The following is a 20,034-nucleotide window of genomic DNA, read 5'->3' as shown; positions in this document are numbered from 1 at the left end:
GCGTGCGCTGCGCATTGCTTACAGTCCGATTAGCAACTGAGACTGGAGTTGTAGTTGAGGGACGACGTGTACAACCTGATTCTTTCACAAGTAGCCAGTGTATAAGCTAATTTTAAACCAATAAAAAGCTAAATCATCTTCAGACGATAGCCGTTGGGTTCCCAGATTGCATTTTGGCCAATGTGTTCTGCCCCTTTTGGTCTCCACATGGATTGTTTACCTGCATTCAACCAAAGCCTGCTCGAACGTGATTGGTCAATACAGCTCTGACTACAAACAGAAAACAGAATGTACCAAAATCTTGTGCTGTCGCCTCCAGATTGTTCATGTGAATGCAGAATCTGATAATAGAGATTAGTCTTTGCAAGTGGAAATGATGTAGGCCTGGCTATGTGTTTATTTGCATATAAAGCAGGCAGGGAAGTGATATGTGTGGTTATTAGGCTGCTCTGGCTGGCTGTTATTATAGCCTCGGGACCTCATGTTGAACATCTGGAAAGACTCTAGTCTGTTCAGTCCTGCTGGCAGCTGACTACTAATCTAGAAATGAACTTGGAACCATGATAACTGCCTCTATTCTTGCCTCAAATGTTTTCAGGTGACAAACTTTCTGACTACTTTGACCTTTTGATCGGAGTTTGCAAGTGATTGACAGCTGCTCAGAGACGTCAGGCTCCAGCTCGGCTCCGATTGGTTGTTTTCCTCCAGTCTGTGAACTCTTGCAGATGCCGTTAGGAGCACCGGAGGACACAGAGGCACATGATTTTTTTTTCAGATTACCTGTCTCATGCACTACTGTCAGGATATAGTGACCTTTTTATAGAAATATTTTTTTTTTTTAAATCTTATTTGCTCCATTTCTACCCACTGCAGCTTTAATAGGCATGGCCAGTTTTTAAACACCATAACACTTTAATTTTGCTTTGCCTACAACGGACTTGAGCTTTAACACTAAAGACTTAAACACATCTCTATTTGAAGATTCAGTAGAGAGTGTTGCTAGTGAAACAGGATAATAGAAATAATGCATCTGTATAAAAATCGCCAGACAAAAAAATACTTTTACAGCCTACTTATGTAACCGTATATACAGTATCTGGCACACATACCACTATAAAGTATATATTGTCAATAAAAGGCACTGCATGATTACTTGATTGTTCAAAGTCATTCACTTTTTGTTTTCACTAATTATTAATCTGAGACCACATACAGATAAAAGGTAATTAAGGTAAGATAAGGTTCTCAATCATTTCCGCCTCATTAGATAATTTACAATACACCGAGATATAAAAGATCGAGACATTGATTTTCCTGGGTTTAACACAGGAGATTATCATTTCAATTACATAATGACCAACTTGCTCATCAAGTCACAGGGAAACCCTGTCCAGTCTGCACCTCCTTCACACCCCACTAGAGGGACACACTGGCAGCACCACAGTCCCTGAATGCCATCAAATCGTGATGAAGATTCCCACATAAATGTGTTTGACAAGTAGAAAGAGTGCACATGTGCATGAAAGAGAAAATGCATAAAAAGTGTTTTTTTATTATTATTATTATTATTGAATCACTTCCACCTTGGAAGCGGATGCATAAAGACATGAGGGGAAAAAAAATAAGTGTGACAAGCATAGTGGGCCCAAACAAAAACACAGCAACAACACAGGACTTTCAACTGAACAGACAGCATCTTGATTGTTTACATACTTTTAGTTCCTATTATTGCTCCCCAGTCCAACAGGAAGAGTTGAGAGAAACATAAAAGAAAAAAAGTATGAAACCCAAGACAAAGCAAAAAAAACACCCAGCCCTTTAACACCTTGGAGATTAAAAAGTGACAGGCAACAGTAGTTAGGATCAGTTACTTCTCATTACAGGAATGTAACCAAAAGGTTTAATTTCTTTCAAACATGATTTCGTTGAATTAAAACGCTTTTAGTTCTTCCGTTAAGTTAGGATGCATTGAGCCCAACCACAGACAAGGATTTCAGTTATAACTTGAGTGAAAGCTATCACCTATGGAATGTTGAGCTTACAAATATTATTGTGGGCCCATAAAGCTCAAAGAGATGTAAAAGCACTCATGGTTACATCGTATATTTCAACTTGTCTCCATGTTGAGTTGAGGTTATTCACATCAAAGAGACGTATATCTTAAATCATTTTTATGGGAGCTTTCCCCAGCCATTACCATTTACAATTCAGATGTTTACAGACAGCATAGAACACCGTATAGATAGTGAAAATACAGTAAAAAAAAGAAAAAGGAAAGATTGAATCCGACAGTAGTCCTTGTCCCTGGAGATGTGGATGTTTGTCTGCTTGCAGCTCAGTATTTAATAGTCCACTGCTTGATGCTGGCGTCGTGGGAGGTGGTGACTAGAGTGTGCTCATCTACCCAGGCCAGGCCGCTTGCGTGGTGCAACCGGTGAGTGTCTGCAGACATCAAAGTATCAAAACAACCGTGTTACAGAGATGTCTTAAAGCTGAGAAAAGTGTTAAAGGAGCAGTGTGAGCATCTAGTGGTGAGGCTGCAGATTGCAACTGAAAACCCCTCCGCTCACCCATCCCCTTTCCAAGCATGCCGGGGAACTACGGTGGCCTTCAGGTAACGTAAAAACGCAGAAGGCTCTCTGTTTGGTTTGACCGATCTGGGCTGAAACATGGCAGAGCAACATGGCGGACTCCGTGAAGAGGACCCGCTCCCTCTGTAGATATGAAGGGCTCATTCTAAGCTAATGGAAATTATACACTAATGAAGACAGTTATGAATAATACATTCAATTTCCGCCAATAATTCCACCTAAATCCTAAACAATAGACCTTTAAATTAAAATACAAATATTTGCAGCCAAGTTCAATTTTCATACTCAGCTATGACTTCAAGTTATAAAACCCAACCCTGTTTTTTATTTCTATTTATGGTCAGCATTTTCATGCAATAGCCATTTAACGTATTTACCTCTCTCTATATTAGGTTTCATTGTTAGTGTCGGAGTCCGCCATTCTCATGCTGGCTTCAAAGGAAATGATTCATGCATACAACGGTGGGTTCACAGCGTCACGCTGGACACGCAAGTGTGAGGTGTGCTCTGAACAGAGAGCGAGAGAATCTACTACAGTCGTATAAAGTTACTGCTAAAGCACACTGAACATTTCCTACCGCTGCTTCACATTAATACTGCAGAGACTCAGGGTGGCTTTTATTGTGAAACGGTCACAGATAACGCGGTCATCTTCCACGATTATTGACAGCAGCTGCTTCCAACTCCACAGCAAGGTAACCAACACTACTGGGCCTTGCAGTTGTGTGGAAAACTACTTGCACGGCATGAAACCAAATCACTGTATCATTTTTTAATTATCAAAAACATGAATTTGTGTGGATGCACTGTAAACAAATACACTGGTTGTTTTCCGTTTTATTTCTGACAAAGTAGCCGCTCAAGGAGTCTTTGCAGTAGCATTAAACCACACTTGCTGTTACCACCAGGAACTGCAGGTTTACTTTAACTTTGAGCCCAGATACATGCTCTAAATGCATAATTTAGCTCAGCTCAAAGTGTCCCATTGACTTTGCTTTTCGCGCTTGGATATTGTTACAAAGGGATTAGTACATCGGTGTATATCTGCGTGCAAGCCAGGCATGAGTGAATGTGCATGTGTGTGGCCTACCTGGGATCTTAATCTTGTTGTCTGTATCGCCAACTGTCCAGATGAACACCATCATGTCCATCCCACCAGTCGCAAAGTGCTCATTGTCAGGTGACCAGGCCAAAACCACTGGTTTGGCGTGGTGTCCGTAATACTGTTGGAACTGGTGAAAAACAAAAAAAAGAGTGAGAAATTTTACTGTTAAACACTGAAACAATAATGTTTAATAATTATTAATACTGCTATAATTTCTGTTATTTTTATTACTAGTTTGTGTAATATGAAATAATTAGTTTATAAATGATATATTGTATCATAGGAGACGATAACAATTATATTCTGATGACATTAGTAAACTATTTATTATCAGTTTATTGTTGCACACATTATAACATTTTATACGCTATATTACGTATTTGTTAGTGATAACCAAATTATTTATAAACCTTTAAGAAATACTTTGTAAAACATCTATAAACATTACGTAAATAGATGGACCAGAAACGAATTATTAACTATTGACAAAGCATTAACTATATCTAAATAATGTTTATAGATGCTATACAAAGTATTTATTAACCATTTAATGAGGTATTATAATCATCAGTTGCAACTTTATAATAGCCATCCAAATAATGTTTAATAATTGGTTTGTAAACCATCTATAACCATTAACAAAGTGTTACAAATATATATATATATATATATATATATATATAAATATATAAATATATATATATAGCATAATATAAAATGTAATAATGTGTTATAATTATTATTATTATTGTTGTTTTATTGTTATTACTATTATTAAACATCATCATTTCTGCATTTGTTAACATCAAAATAACTATTAAGTTTAATTAACTACCAATTTACAATCTATATATGATGGTTATTATAAAGTGTTACCGAAACCGCTATAGGCACTGGATATTGAGTGATCCACAGGAAGTATACAGTATATAGGAGAGACAAATGTTTACCGAGTATCCGTCGGCCACAGTATAAACTGTGGTAACTTTCTTGTCATCTACAGCTGCAAGATAGGCTCCGTTGTTAGAGTACGCCATGTCTGTGATCCCCCCTGTAGCCTCGACAGTTTTACCCTCATCCTTCAGAGTGCTGCCCTGAATGGAGTACAGACGGATTTTCCCATCCTAAGGAGAAAAAAAAGAAAATCTCAAATCTATTGTCACCAAGGTGTGATGAAGAGTGCTCCGTTGCCTGTGATGGTCACTTAAAAAGGGATGATTATTACACACCGAGACATGCTGATGCTACTGCCAAACATGAGTTTACTCATCTTTGCTGTAAGATTAGTTACTTACTGCTCCCCCGACTGCAGCAGTGGTTCCCCCGGGGTGAATAGATCCAACCTCTGGCTCGTAGTCGAGATCGCTCAATGTGCAGACTACCTTCTTATCCTTCAGCAAGACGACCTAGAGAAAGCCAGAGATGACGAATGATGCAGTCAAAATAAGACACAAACTATAGAGGGTTAAATTATCAAGTGGGTGAAGTAAAACCATGGAAATGCAAAAATGTGTTCACTAAGCTAGACAATGATGACAAGGCAAAGGCATTACCTGGCCAATGCACACAGCCAGTGACAGCCCTCCTGCTGCTGCAGACACACTTTTAGGCTGGACTTGCATCTTCACCACATCAGAGGCACTGAAAACCACCAGTTTGGGTTATTTATAAGATAACTAAGCAATGTTACATTACTATTAGGGAACTCTGAAAGACAATATTCAGTGTGAGGTACAAGAAAACAAAAGACAGTTATTCCAATGACATCTAAGATTAAAATATAATGGACGGGATTTTTCCATTGGCTTTTGGATTATTGAAGAAAATAAACTCTGTGACAAACACACGATTATGATACTTACACATTTTGTTCAGCAAGATAATCTTCACAAATGAACACCACTTTTATCATTTTTTAAGTCAGAAGTAAAACGCTAACGTTAGGTCACCACGGTCGCATGACTTCACGTCGCCATCACTAAGCTAAAGGCGGATTAGTGTTCGGTGTGATGATGTTTAGTCTCATTTAGCCACTTGTTAGCAACCACCTTCTTTAAGATACGTAAAAGCTTCAAAATTCCGGATTGGGATATTTACTGACATATTTTATGTCGTAGAACAAAATGTTAAAATCTCTTCAGGCTGGCTCATCACGAACAAGCTTAGTGTCTCGAGTTTCGTTTGTGTTCACATTGCAGCATTTACAAGCGGACGAAAATGTGTGATACGTGAGGAAACTGCTCTCTAATTGACCAAAAATTCCACGCCGGAAAACTCCTGGACACAAACAAAGAGTAAAAGAAGAGCAGACTGTTACAGAAATCGATTTTCGCGCCACTTTCCAATTTCACAATGTTGGAGGGACAACTACGCAGGTTGATCTTGGCCCTGGTCATCGTTTATTACATCGTTTGCATTCATCACTTTAGGCAAACGATGCAGTTGGAAAATGAGGCGCGACTGGAAAATGATGTGCTGAAGTAGTATTTGAAGTAGTATTTGTAATTGTATGCATACTGCATGCAACAGTATGTACTTTTTAAGGGCAGCTGCAGTACGTTCTAAAAGTAAAAAGACAAAGTATGCGATTTGGAACGGTCTTCGTCCGTTTTTGGGTCCACCCCAGTGCGACTGCTGTGTTCACACCAGCCCAAACGAACCGAACCAGGTGGGTAAACGCTCCAGGGATCAGTTCAACAGAACCAAACAAGGCAGTTGTGAAAACGCCCTAAAATATTCACTTTGATGTATTCAAAACATTGTTCTTAGTATTGTGAACGACAGAATTGCAAAGAAATTTGTATGAATACATTTTCTATGAATACATTTGTGACGGATCTCAAGTAGCAATATCATGGAACATTATTACTGATTTTCTACGTGACAGATCACTAAGCGTAGGCACATCCACCCCATTACCAACAGCTATAATAAAACTTAATTTAAAACTTAATTTGTTTTCTTCCAGACGACCGCCCTGCCCAGACTGACTTCCATTATCATTACCAGACAAAATGCAGAACATCATCATAACAACACCCACTGAGTTCATCTCATAGTAGTTATCTGCCGAGGGTAGCGGGCCCCTACCTGTACTCGGCCTTGGTAAGGTTGGTGTAGCGCAGTGTATCATCCATGCTGCACGTCACCAGCTGGTCATCCTCGACAGTCACTATCTTGCTCACCTGGTTGCTGTGGCCCTTCCCACTGAAGCAGTCATTCTCTCCAGTTTCTGCATCCCAGTAATGTGAGGCATTTGTTAAGGGAAAAAAATCGACTGAAGACATGGATACACACAAACACATATCATGAAGCGGAGCCAGTAGGTTACTACTACAGGTGAGCATGCGGCTACCTGAATTAGCTGCGCATCAAAATTGATTGATTTTAATGCAAAGATTAAGGCATCTCTGTATAAAAAAAAAAAATAAGGTGCCACAATTCCAGATTAGTTAGTATGAGTGTTACGCTACTGAAGGCAAGTCGCCAACACTGACAGTCTGCCCCCCCCTCCATAGCAACTCCCCCAAAATCATCATTAGGAACATAAATATATCATAATGAATGTCAACATGGCTATTGTCAGTACTCACAGCTGTCAAGCTAGCAGCTTTTTTTTTCGTCAGAGCATTTGAGTTATTGCTGTCGGGATGTAATGAGAATTTCAACTAATATAACAAAAACTGTTTCCCAAATCTTTACAAATCCTGCCTTTAATACTGACAGATTAGTCATATTTAAGAAAAATGCTACTACCCACTACATTTTCAATCCTATTTAATTCTGTTGGTTTGATTTTTTGGTCTTTAATTATTTATTAAAAGAAGTGTACACGTTACATCCAACTACTTGAACAATTTTAGAACATCTTTCCTTTTTCCTTCGACCTTCCATTTCACAGAAAGCGCTTTAAATTTGAGCCAGATGAACGCTGTGGTAAGCTGGCAAAACTTCAGCTTCAGTTCTATTAGACTCTAGTGCTGCCTATTTTATTCTGATGAAATTATGTATAGCATTATCTTTTTTAACTTTTTGTAGAATTTCGTGAGCAAAATATAAAAAATAAACCTCTCCAACAGAGGCGGACAACGGGCAAATATCTGTAGTTAATAATAATGTCAACATGTTTTTTTTTCAGTGAAAGGATATTGATGTGTCCATCGGCACTCCCCGAGTAGATGTATGGTCGACCGTTCTTTTTTTGAACTGTCAAACACTGGATGGATTTGGTGTGACCCTGTAGGATGAGATAGTACATGTTTTCAGATATACACACACAAGAACAGTTAATGTCGCATGTTGGACATTTCACTCAGGAGATCTGGCAGCACATCCGTTCCAGTAAAAGCCACATGACTATTTTAGATGCTTCAGTAATAACCTGACATAGAGTGACTCTTTAATGCGTTCAACTCTAGTCTTGTGGCTGGGTCTGTCCAATACGCGCTGACATTTTGAGCTTGGAGGCTTTCCCTGTAGTACAGTCGGTGCATGCAGATGAATGGCACCCCTTTTGCCGGCGCTCCTCGTTCAAAAAGGGACTGAGCTCCTGGTAGTGGCGGCATCAAGGGAGGCGGGCTAGGCGTTGTTCGTCTGCATGTGCCGCCGGCACAGCGGTGGTACAGAGCCGGTTGAGGATCGGCAGAGTTTCACTTAAGGGGGCATTACGTGACCAGTTTTTATCAAACCACTTGAGGGCGGCTTCAACTACAGGTGCTTTCCCTGTGTGCATTCGTTTTCGGTAAGGTAGCCTGAGGAACACCAAGTTTAGCTGCTGAATCTCGTTTCATCAAGAGATTACTCTTTTTCCAGTGATTTCAACATGCACGAAAGACCTGCCTCAGGTAGCACAGCTGGAACGAAGACAGGTTACTGTGAGCCGCGAGGCAAAGTATCAAGGGAGTAAAGTAAAATAAATGTACTATTACTATGACTACTTAAATACTATAAGCAAATTATTTAAACTAGGGCTGTCAAAGTTCACGCATTAATAACGCAAAACATTTTAAGGCCACTAATTAATTAACTTATTAATTAATAGGCATCAGTGAAAACACTGGCATCATATGAAAATTCAAAAAAATGGTTCCGTTGGTACCAACCATGTCATAATAGGAAGACAGGAAGGAGGCTAAATAACACTCCAAACTTGCGCTAAATTTTGGTGAGGAAAAACTGTCATGACCATTTTCAAAGGGGTCCCTTGACCTCTGACCTCAAGATATGTGGATGTAAATGGGTTCTATGGGTACCCACGAGTCTCCCCTTTACAGACATGCCCACTTTATGATGATCACATGCAGTTTGGGGCAAGTCATAGTCAAGTCAGCACACTGACACACTGACAGCTGTTGTTGCCTGTTGGGCTGCAGTTTACCATGTTATGATATGATCATATTGTTTCTATGCTAAATGCAGTACCTGTGAGGGTTTCCGGACAATATCTGTCATTGTTTTGTGTTGTTAATTGATTTCCAGTAATAGATATATACATACATACATACATAAAAGTATTAAATAATTGACAAACCTCTTTAAGGTACATTTTGAACAGGTAAGATTAATCGCATGATTGTCCATAGTTTAGACATAGTTAGATTAAATATTGTAATCGATTGATAGCCCTTATTTAAACAGCATTTATATAGGGATGATTCTGTCCCAAGCCTTTTGATCCATACTGTATAAAATATTATAATACATGGGTACATTATCACAAACCTCTGTACAATTTGCAGATGTCAATTTATATTTCACAAATGCTTGCAAAAGTCTGGTCTTATAATTGTAGAATATCAACTTTAACACAAGGTTGTATCAGTATCAAGGAACTCTACTGATAATATCCAGGAATAGAGTCTGACCTTGATGACGCGTATGGGCCGGTCAGGGCTGTTCTTGTCCAGGTAGTTGATGTATCCTGACAAGGAGATGGAGAGGAGGTGGTCTTTCTGCCACAGGCAGCCCAGCTGCTGGTCTGACACTTCACTGCCCAAGTTGAAGGTGGTGACGGCCGTACCTGCAGCTACATCCCAGAGTTTCACGGTCTTGTCCCCTGAGGCAGAGATCAGCTGGGCGCTGTCAGGGCTCCAGCTGACCTGGAGGATTTAAGGAAAAAAAGTTATGATATTAATATGCATGTAACCAAAGTTGTTAAAGTGACCTATCAATGTTCATAACAGAAAGACCAATGCTATGTGTAAAACAAAGAAATAATGGAAAAATCAAATCAGTAATTTAAGGACAAAAGGAGACTGCTTTCAGGACACATAATCCCTAATTTGAATGGGAAAAGAAGCACTTTCTGTGTCCATACACTCTCTGATTATAGCTAACAAAACCCATCCAGCTAACCACTATATACTGATGTTTTTACATTAAAAAAATACTTACAGCATAGATTCCTCCGTTGTGGGCCTTCTCTCCACCCAGTGAGCAAATAAGTTTACCATCCGTTCCATCGTAGACATTCATCTGTAGAAATGATACTCATTAGGAAGATGAAGAACATTTTTTCTACAAAACTATAGTTTGAGATTTTTTCTTATAAACATGTTGAGACATCCTTGATTGTATTTGTATTATTTCAGTAAATATCATAGCGATAGTTACTTAGATTATTTTGTCAAAAGTAATTTTACTTTAAGGTGAGACACCACCTAGTTATTCATGCATGGGGTCAATTTTGAGATTTTGGGCTATTTTGCATCCCTAACATGTCTTCTTTCAGACTAGTGGAAAGAAAACATCAAAAATACACATTTAGGTGTTTATTTTACTACTTTGTCTATTTCCGTCTGTAGATTTCTCCTAAATTCACCAAAAGTTAGCATCAGATAATGCCTCGTTTGCATAATTAAACATAAACTTTCAGAAAACTTGTAATACAAAAAAATAATTGTCTTAATGTGAGTAATCAACTGGGGAAGTTCCATGGTGATATATATTAGCAATTTTTTTTTCCTATTCATATCTAGTGCCTTACTAAATGTATGGAATTTTACAATCCATATCTTTGAAGGCTGTTTTCTCAAAATTAGGTTTTTCTCAAACTCTGAGCCAGAAATCTCCACTTCAGTAGCACTTACATCTACCAAACTTTCCAGTTTCATTCCTATTTATATTCTGAAAGTAATTACAAAGGGGTTTGTTCATATATCATTCATAGCCTGATTTATAGAATATTTTATTCCTAAAGAAATGGCGAGAATTTACTTTTTTTTTTGCTGTTGAGAGAATTTTCTGATTTATGGAATGATAAAAAGAAATATCCATAATTCCCTCTGTAAAAAAAACCTTTGACTCTAATTTGTCAACAAAATGAAACAAGAATTTTGAACTTGGCTTTATCCAATGTTCAGATTTCTGTTCTGGAAATGTATGCAAATTAGCACATATTTAATAAGACAATGCATCATTTGCATATTTAAACATAAAATATCAGAAAACTTGTAATACAAAAAATAATTACCTTTAATGTATGTTATCAACTGGGGAAGTCAAGTTTCAAGGTGATATCTATTAGTTATAAATGTTATCCATTTCGCCTGGGGTGTCTCCCCTATCGTTTATATGGTCACATCTGGCAATCCAACACTCACCTTGCTATCAGCACCAGCTGTGACAAACCGACTTCCATCTGGAGAGAAACGAACACAGTTGACAAACTGGTCGTGCTCCTTTAGTGGTCACCGGGAAGAGAGAGAGAAGGGAAGAACAATAGAAGAAAATTATCCACAAAGAAAGATTGTGAACATTAATATACAGTCAATATTAGTTTTTTATTCGGCACAGTCTTAGACTTTCAATCTGTCATCATAGTTAAAGCTGAAGTAGGTAAAAATGGAGCAAATATTATTAAAAAAAGTAATTTTTATAACTGTGTCCTCCTGTGCTCCTAATGGCATCTGCAAGATGTTCCAGACCGGAGGAAAACAACCAATCAGAGACGAGCTGGAGTCTGCCGACTCTGAGCAGCTGTCAATCACTCACTAACTCCGATCACACGGTCAAGGTCATGAGAAGGTTTGTGACCCAGCAGCCATGTTAAGATCTTCTGAAGAAATACCAAGCCCCGCCCACCAGCCAGAGCAAACTTTCTCATTTTACAGCTAAACAGTACACTACAAGATGTTTCTGAAAACATCTGAGGCGAGAAATAGACATTACAGTAACAGAATATTGATTCATATTTGATCAGCGCTGCTTAGTTTGACCGTTTGATCGGAGTTTGTGAGTGATTGACAGCTGCCTCTGTTGAATGAACAGGTAGTCTGAAATAACCTGTGATTGGCCAAAGTCAGAGCCATGAGGAGGTGCAGAAGTCTAGTTTTCTCTCAGAACACTTGAATTACAATATGCTGAAAGGTTATTATGGAATTTAAGAAAATGTATTCATTCATTTTAGACCATCAGGGCCTAGGTTTAATTTTGGGGTTACACATCTATTGTATGAAATGATTTACATGCAACTATCACAACTAAGGTCAGCATTTACACAATGTGCTACGCTTGTATAGAGAAAACAAACTACAGACTGAAATCTAAAAACAGACCACAAGGATTTTTCTGTAGAGAACAAAATTTGGTGCTCAAAAGTGTGTTACACGTTTGTAGAGGGAAGGCCTGCTTTGAGAATGTGGCTCACACATTCTCCTCTATGGGGGAAGTGGGTTATGTAATATGGAAACAGACAAACAAGGCTAACACTGTTACAAACCACCAGGGTGTGACGGATTTAAGATGACCAACGACGGGCAATAAAAATAAGACAGCTGGTTCAAAGTCACAGAAAATGTCTGCGTTTGTTGAAGGCCAATATTTTATACTACTAAGACTGCAAGTTGAAGATGACATTTAGCCTTTGGTTGATCTGACAGGTCCAGCAAAATCAAATGACTCCAACTACTTTGCTTCAACACAAATGCCTAAAAAGCAAATGTTAATCTCTGCAACTCACACGTAGGGTGAAATCGAACTTGAAGGGAGGCCCCTTGAAGAAGGACGCACAGGTGTCATCACTTGCAACGGCAAGGCGGTAAGGGCGCTGCTGCCTTATGTCCACGCTGTTGATCGGTTTGGAGTGGCCGGAAAGATCCCCCACCGTGGAGCCGGAGTCCCACAGAAACACGGCTGCATACCTACAGCAAGAGATGAACATGCATATAATTGTTCCAGGTGTTTGTGAGGTTTGAGAGAGGAATAAAACAAGTCTCCCAGGATGAAATAAAATGCAGAGCTTATGCAAAATATTGCTTCATGTCGACAGTCATACTAAAATAATAATTCTGCTATGGGTTTTCTTTTCATAATTGTATTGATGGACAGTTGCCCTACATATCTGGTAAGGCAGGTGATGTGCTGGACGGCTTCAAGGTGTCTCTACTGCTTAATAGTGATGTACAGTAAATAGAAAACACTGCACAATACTTCATATTTTATACAAAACCATGACATCAATCAAGACAACCAATAATAATTGAAGTATAATTCCATCAAAACACCACCTTGTTCAACAGAAAAAGATCTAAAGCAAACAATGGACTTGTGGACAGTAGATATTAATCAGTGTGATAGCTGGAGAAGCTTCTCATGAGACCTCGTAAAGCTATAGTCTGATTTATAGTTTATATATAGTCTATTTGTTTTATAGCCACTAATTTCTTTAATGCATAAACGCAATTGATGTTTCGAAGGTTGTAGTGAACTCAGACTTGGTCTTCCCTTCATCCAGAGCAAGTACTCTACCGTGTGCCGACATTTTTACTGCTGTGGATATTCCATATCATAGCAACCAAATGCAACCAAAGTGTCTCCGCTGAAAAAAACACTGCGCCTCATTGCTGTCGTGCAAGTTAACGGAAAAAAAACCTTCATACTCACTTCTCTCGTCCCTCCCCAACAACAGCAATCCTCTTGCTATCCTCGGTCCATGCGATGTCCTTGATCTTGCCTGAAATAGGGGTGTACTCGTACTTGAGAAGGTGCTCCTTCTGGGTGGTGTCCCAGATACGGATCTTTCCTGATGCATCTAAATGGAGTTAAAAACGATTATTTTATTATAGTATTAACATTACTGTGGTAACTAACTATACACACACACATACATTTGTTGACATGTGTTCATAGGTGAGTTGTTTACCTCCAGATGCAATGTAGAATCCACTGGGGGAATACTTGGCAACACCTACTGCATGGGCATGTTCGGTGTAAATGTCTGCTATAGCCGGGTTCTGTAAAAGACATCAGCAGGCAGATCCCTTTTTTAAAATCAGTCAAAGCAAAATTTGGTTTTATTTTTTAACCTGAACCATAGTTTAGGGTTTGGGCCATTGTTCCTATTGCTTATGAAAACATTTTACTCATTAGATTAATTGAGGAGAGTTAAAGGGACACAGCATCTCAGCTTGACACAACCCTCTGATTGTGTCAATTGGAACAAGTAATGTGAGTGATCACACACACACACACACAACAATTGCTCAGTTATACCCTAATATCTAAACCACCAATCAAAAGTAAAAGACTAAGATGAGAGATGTCACTTGAAAATGTTTAGTTGTACATTTTGTACAACTGCTTCCTGGTTAAAGAGTAACTGAATACCAGCTGAAAATCTTATTTTGCTGACCGCCAGTGTTTGAAGAGCTCAGGTGTGGTTACAGGTGCAACAGAGGCTGCGCTCCATTGTGCTGTGTGATATATGGTGACATGGGTGGGGATGGAAAGCTCTTAAAGGCGGTGCACGTTAGTAAATGAGGCGGCAGGTATGACGTTGGATCCCATATCAGCTGACAGCAGGTAATTGAAAAATAATGTTGTAACATTCTTGTTGAAGATGACGTGTACGATTATTGAACTAGAAATAGTTCAATGGAAGGAAGTGCAAAACTATAAACCAATCAACTATCATTGCAGCCAAACTTTAATTTAATCTTTAGACAGCTTGTAAGCGTTGGCAGAGACAGTACAGCACTGTACCGGCTGGATTTTGGACCACACCGAGAGCACATTCGTGACCACACCTAACACAGATGCTTTTGAGGTTGGTCTTAAAGGGTAACTTTTTCAACCACAGAAAATAAGCTTGTTACATGTAGGCAACCCCTATTTTCCCATGTTTTTGTTTGTAACTGACTAATAGCGACAACAATTTCTACAACAATTATTGAGGGAGAGCGCTGTAGACGGCAGCTGCTCACAATTTGCAATATGGTGCTATTGGGGCAAGCTGGCATCGTCATTTACGTCCACTAAAAGTGCTTGTTTTTGCCATGACATGCTCTGATTGTTATTATACGTGTCTGACATTATGGAAAGAGTCTCGCTCAAGGAGAAGTCTCGTTCTGAAATCGGGCGAGGTGATGTGTTGCCAGAAGACAACGGTGGAAGAGTGGAATACATCCATGGTGGAAACGTTGTGTTGGAGTACAGAAAGCGTAGCTTAGTGTTATCTAAAAAGATTTGCGATGTTATGGCTGAATATTTAGATGATTTCGACAATGTGGATGAGGTCTTTTTCGATGGCCAGTGGCAAAAACGAGCACTTTTAGTGAACGTAATGTTACATTGAAGCTGCTCACTTGCCCTCACAGCTTGTTTCGTGGCTTCCGGTTACAGTGTTATCCCTCAATACTGGACCAATTTCAGAATTTTTTGTCCCCGTTAGTCACTTAGACACAAAAATATTGGAAAATACAAAATTTACCCTTTGACTCAAAGATTTCAGTACAAAGCAATTTACTGTAGTTAGTGAGTAAAATGTCATCATGACTAATATGAATAAAGGCCAAAACAAGACCTAGATTGGTATAGATAAGTAAGCATGCAACACTTGTTAAATAGGGCTTTTAAAAAAGAGGAACCTTACTTCAATGTTCCTGATGATGACACACTTCCCATTGGTATACAGGAAGTTGTTGCCTTTGGGATCACCACCAATCACTTTTGCAACTCCCCTCTCCATCTGCGGGAGACTGGCGAATACATGTTCTAAAAAGAAGCAGACATGACAAGAACGATGTGAAGCATTATGGTTAACTTTAATGAGCATACACTTCAATATTTCTTAAGGGATTGTATGCAGACAGAAGAGGTTACATCATACATCTAGAGCAACATGAGTTGATAGAGAGAAATCTTGCACTGCCTGGACGAATATATTTCCTGATAAGATATGCAGAGTTAATCAGCATCACTTAGTTCTTCATTAATCATTCGGAGGACTTGATGTGTTGTTGTGTACACAAGTGGTGAAATTTACACCTATTTTATCACCACTTGTGTACAAAAACAGTCCTGTCTATTCCTTACCTTTATTTCTACAGCTTTGTTTTCTTTATAAATAAAATAAAAATATCGATATATATGGGAACAGATATCGTCTTAGATTGTGGATACCATAATATGGCATAAGTGTGTCTTTTCCTGGTTTAAAAGGCTGCGTTACAGTAAAGTGATGAAATTTTCTGAACTTACCAGACTGTTCTATTATTTGCCTTTACCCACTTAGTCGTTATATCCACATTACTGATGATTATCTATCAAAAATCTTGTGTAAATATTTTGTGAAAGCACCAATAGTCAAGCCTACAATATCCTCGCAATATAGATATTAGGGCTGTGTACTGGCAAGAATCTGGCGATAAAATACGTATCATGATACACAGGGGTTACGATTCAATATATGGATATATTGTGATACTGTAAGCTAGGCGATATATTGTGATTTTTTTTAATCAAATTTTAGGAAAACTATCAAAGTATAAAGCAAACACCACACTATGCATAAAATCTAAGTAAAAAATGTTTTTTTATTATGCAATCAGAACAGTGAGATCTGCATTTGCATTTATCACAGTCCCTGTAACATCACAGCACTACTATGAGAGGACACATACACTGAGAGGACGCATATCTTTGCAAATGGAATAAAATATTAAGTAAACTAATTTTTGCATGTAAACAATTAATAAAATAAAAAAATCTATAGAGTTTTTGCGAATCGACACAGTATCACAAAAAATATTGCAATTCTCGATATTTTCATTACACCCCTAATCGATATCAAGGTATTTGGTAAAAAATATTGTGATGCTTGATTTTCTCCATATCGCCCAGCCCGATTTCCAAGATAATTACTGATTTACTGGGTGGTTGATGTTAGGGCTGCACAATTTATCGAATATTAATCACGATCACGATTTTGTCTTCCCACAATTAAATGAACATGATCGACTGCGATATTGACGTTTAAAATGTGTGTTCTGCTCATAGAAAATGCTGCTGCATATCAAATCAAGCGCTTCCTAAACTAACAGCCAGCCACCAGCTGGCGATCAAGATGTTTTGGCTTCACTTTTGGGTATAGATATTATCTATACAACCAATGTGTTTATGATTAAATTGAGAGCATAACATCAACGTGCACCAGATTGATGCATTTAACTTTAAAATGTAGCTAGCAAAAGGGTAGGGTGAATATTTAATAAAAAGTGCCTTTCTTCTTCATGTTTTTGTTTTTTCATATTGCAGAAAAAAAATATTGCAATGTCAGTTTTTTCAAACATCATGCAGCCCTAATTTGTACATTAGCAGGAATGTAGCACAGCATGGAAGTGAAAGCAGTGCTCTGTTTATTTTAAAGGTCCCATATCATGCTCATTTTCAGGTTCATACTTGTATTATGTGTTTCTATTAGAACATGTTTACATGCTGTAATGTTAAAAAAAACACTTTATTTTCCTCGTACTGTCTGCCTGTATTTACCCTCTGTCTGAAACGCTCCATTTTACTGCATTTCAACGGAATTGCAACGGAATTGAGTTGTTAGGCAACAGTTTTGGTCCATGTTTACTTCCTGTCAGCTGATGTCATTCACATACACTGCAACAGGAAATAAACTGGGACACATTTAGAATTTTTACTTTTAAAACCGCGTAATGGTCTAAATATTGTTTATTTGTGACATCACAAATGGACAGAAATCCTAACGGCTTGTTTCAAACGCGCAATTTCTGAATACGGGCTGTGTTTATTTCTCTGTATATTGAGCGTTTTGATTTTAACAGTATTTACATAGCACTGAAACCTGCTTTATAATGTAAAAGACCTGAAAATCTCACTTTTTACAATATGGGACCTGTGCAATATAATTTTCCCCTTGTGCAATTTTGTTAATAGTCTTTTTATTGTCAATACTGTATATACTGCTCCTATTTTTATACTTCCTTCTATTTAAATGGTTCATATTTTGTTACACTTTGTTTCGCTCTCTTTTACCGTGTTATCTGATGCATCTTGTTTTTTGCACTATCCCCTTTGCTGCTGTACACTGCAAATGTCCCCACTGTGGGACTAAGAATATCTTATCTTATCTAAACTTAATGTGAAAGTGCAGTAATAAAAATATGTTGTCGCTAAACTCCAAGAATAATCGTGATAAATAGTTGTGATCTCAATATTGATTAAAAAAAAAAAAAATCGGGATTATCATTTTGGCCATAATCATGGAGCCCTAGTTCAGGTCCTTCACTTTTAACCTAAAAAAATCATCACTTTTATAATTATCTTAGTGAAGTTGCATGTACATAAATGTAAAAAAAAAAGCCTCTGCTTCCTTTTACCATGCAGAATGGGAGCAGCAATTAAGGACCATTAAATGTTACACTAACAAGAAAGTGATTATCAGCAGGGCTTCTGCATTGGCTTCAAAATCTGTTTTCTTATGGAGAACATTAGCTCTAATCTCCGCCAGCTCCACATAAAAATGAATCTTTACTTCACACTTATTTATCAGCCAAAAACAAAGCGTGTTTCTGTGAGCTACTTCCCCAGTAGGAGCTACATTCATGAGTAGGAGTTGCTGACTGCGAGCCAAGATTCAACACAGTAAAAAATAAAATAAGCAAAACAAAATTGAAACAAAATATGAACAATTTAAATAAAAGGAAATATAAAAAATAGGACCAATATAAACAGTATTGATTATTAACAAAATTGCACAAGTGTGAAATGAAATTTTCACTTTTAGAATATGTAAATCAAGTGTTGACAATTTTTCTTACGCTTTTCATTGTCTGTAAATACTACTTGTTTCTGATTGTCCACTTGTTGGTATGATCATTCTTTTTCTTTAATATTAATTTTCTTCTGTATTCTACATGAAATTAAATGAAATTAAATGAAATAGTTGAAACAGTTATTGTCAGTTTTTGGTGTGATTGTGTATCATCACTCTTATAATTATCTTAGTGAAGTTGTGTATATGTATAAATGTTAATTCAGCAAAAAAAAGCATCTGCTTCCTTTTACTATACAGAATGGGAGCAGCAATTAAAGACCATTAGATGTTACAGCAGAGCTTCCGCATTGGCTTCAAAATCAGTTTTCTTATCAAGATTATGAGCTCTAATCTCCACCAGCTCCACATAAAAATGACTCTTTACTTCACACCCATTTTTCAGCCCAGTTTCACCCAGTAGGAGCTACATCCATGTGAGTAGGAGTTGCTGACTGTCTCTGTTTGGACATGTCATAACAATGCGATGTGAGCACAACTATTTCCTGACCTAGCTGCAAGGCCTATTGAAGGAGGTTAGCACACGCGTTATAGCTGCGTATCTCATTACACATGCGCAGTAGAATCTGGTCTGCTCCTCGCTGAAATTGAGCCAATCACAACGCACGACTGCAGCTTCAGTTGCACTGCGCATGCGCAATACTCCTAACCCAAGACCCGTGACCTAACCTCCTTATATAGGCCTTGACTTAGCTAGCTGTTAGCTCAACAAGCTAAATGAACAGCCTGTAATGAGCTGTATTTTGAGCCAGAGCACCTTAACAACAAACTAGTGCGTATCAGACACATGTGTGCATAAAATGTGAAGAAATTATTGCCAAAGTCGGGATTTTAATATTTCAAAATGAAGTGTCAGAAATCACACAGCTATGGGCGAGGCTAGCTAGCCGCGATGCTAGCTGTCTGACTAGCTCTAGCTGCTGAATAATTAACGGTTTTATTGTATTGTTTTTTCATTAAATATAACAAAATTACTTACTCAGTTCGTGCGACATTTTCCCTGCTGGTCAGTTGCTCTTCTCAAATGAATGAAACAGTGAAGCTGTGCACTCCCTCAGCTGTTACACTCCCTGATCACACAAACACGGAAGTGAGAGCAGCTCTCTGTCTGCTGTCTGTCTTTGCCCAAATATAGTCAACTACAGCTGCTGCTGCTAGACAGGCACGATGCTCAGGGGGTGAGTTATCCCTCAGTACTGTGCTTCAGGCTACAAGGTAAATGCCATTCTGAGCTCAAACCAGTCAGCTTGGCTAGGTTA

The 20,034-nt window shown here is 38.2% G+C and overlaps 1 protein-coding gene across 1 annotated transcript; it reads right to left on the bottom strand.

Moving 5' to 3' along the window:
• Nucleotides 1-1,532: 1,532 nt before the first annotated feature.
• On the bottom strand, nucleotides 1,533-19,912 carry wdr1 (WD repeat domain 1). The gene is made up of 15 exons (XM_037776267.1): nucleotides 19,755-19,912; nucleotides 15,566-15,687; nucleotides 13,838-13,928; nucleotides 13,579-13,726; nucleotides 12,656-12,836; nucleotides 11,298-11,375; nucleotides 10,090-10,170; nucleotides 9,561-9,794; nucleotides 7,846-7,933; nucleotides 6,787-6,943; nucleotides 5,250-5,337; nucleotides 4,992-5,102; nucleotides 4,647-4,820; nucleotides 3,682-3,823; nucleotides 1,533-2,442 (listed from the first exon to the last, which is right to left on the bottom strand). The coding sequence occupies exons 1-15, from the start codon at nucleotides 19,768-19,770 to the stop codon at nucleotides 2,336-2,338; spliced, it is 1,818 nt and encodes a 605-aa protein (XP_037632195.1). The 5' UTR covers nucleotides 19,771-19,912; the 3' UTR covers nucleotides 1,533-2,335.
• Nucleotides 19,913-20,034: the final 122 nt, after the last annotated feature.

Source organism: Sebastes umbrosus, chromosome 1, assembly GCF_015220745.1.
Source record: "Sebastes umbrosus isolate fSebUmb1 chromosome 1, fSebUmb1.pri, whole genome shotgun sequence".
NCBI classification, from domain to species: Eukaryota; Metazoa; Chordata; class Actinopteri; order Perciformes; family Sebastidae; genus Sebastes; species Sebastes umbrosus.
The sequence above is the reverse complement of the archived record's forward strand: the minus strand, read 5'-3'. Positions and strand labels throughout refer to the sequence as shown.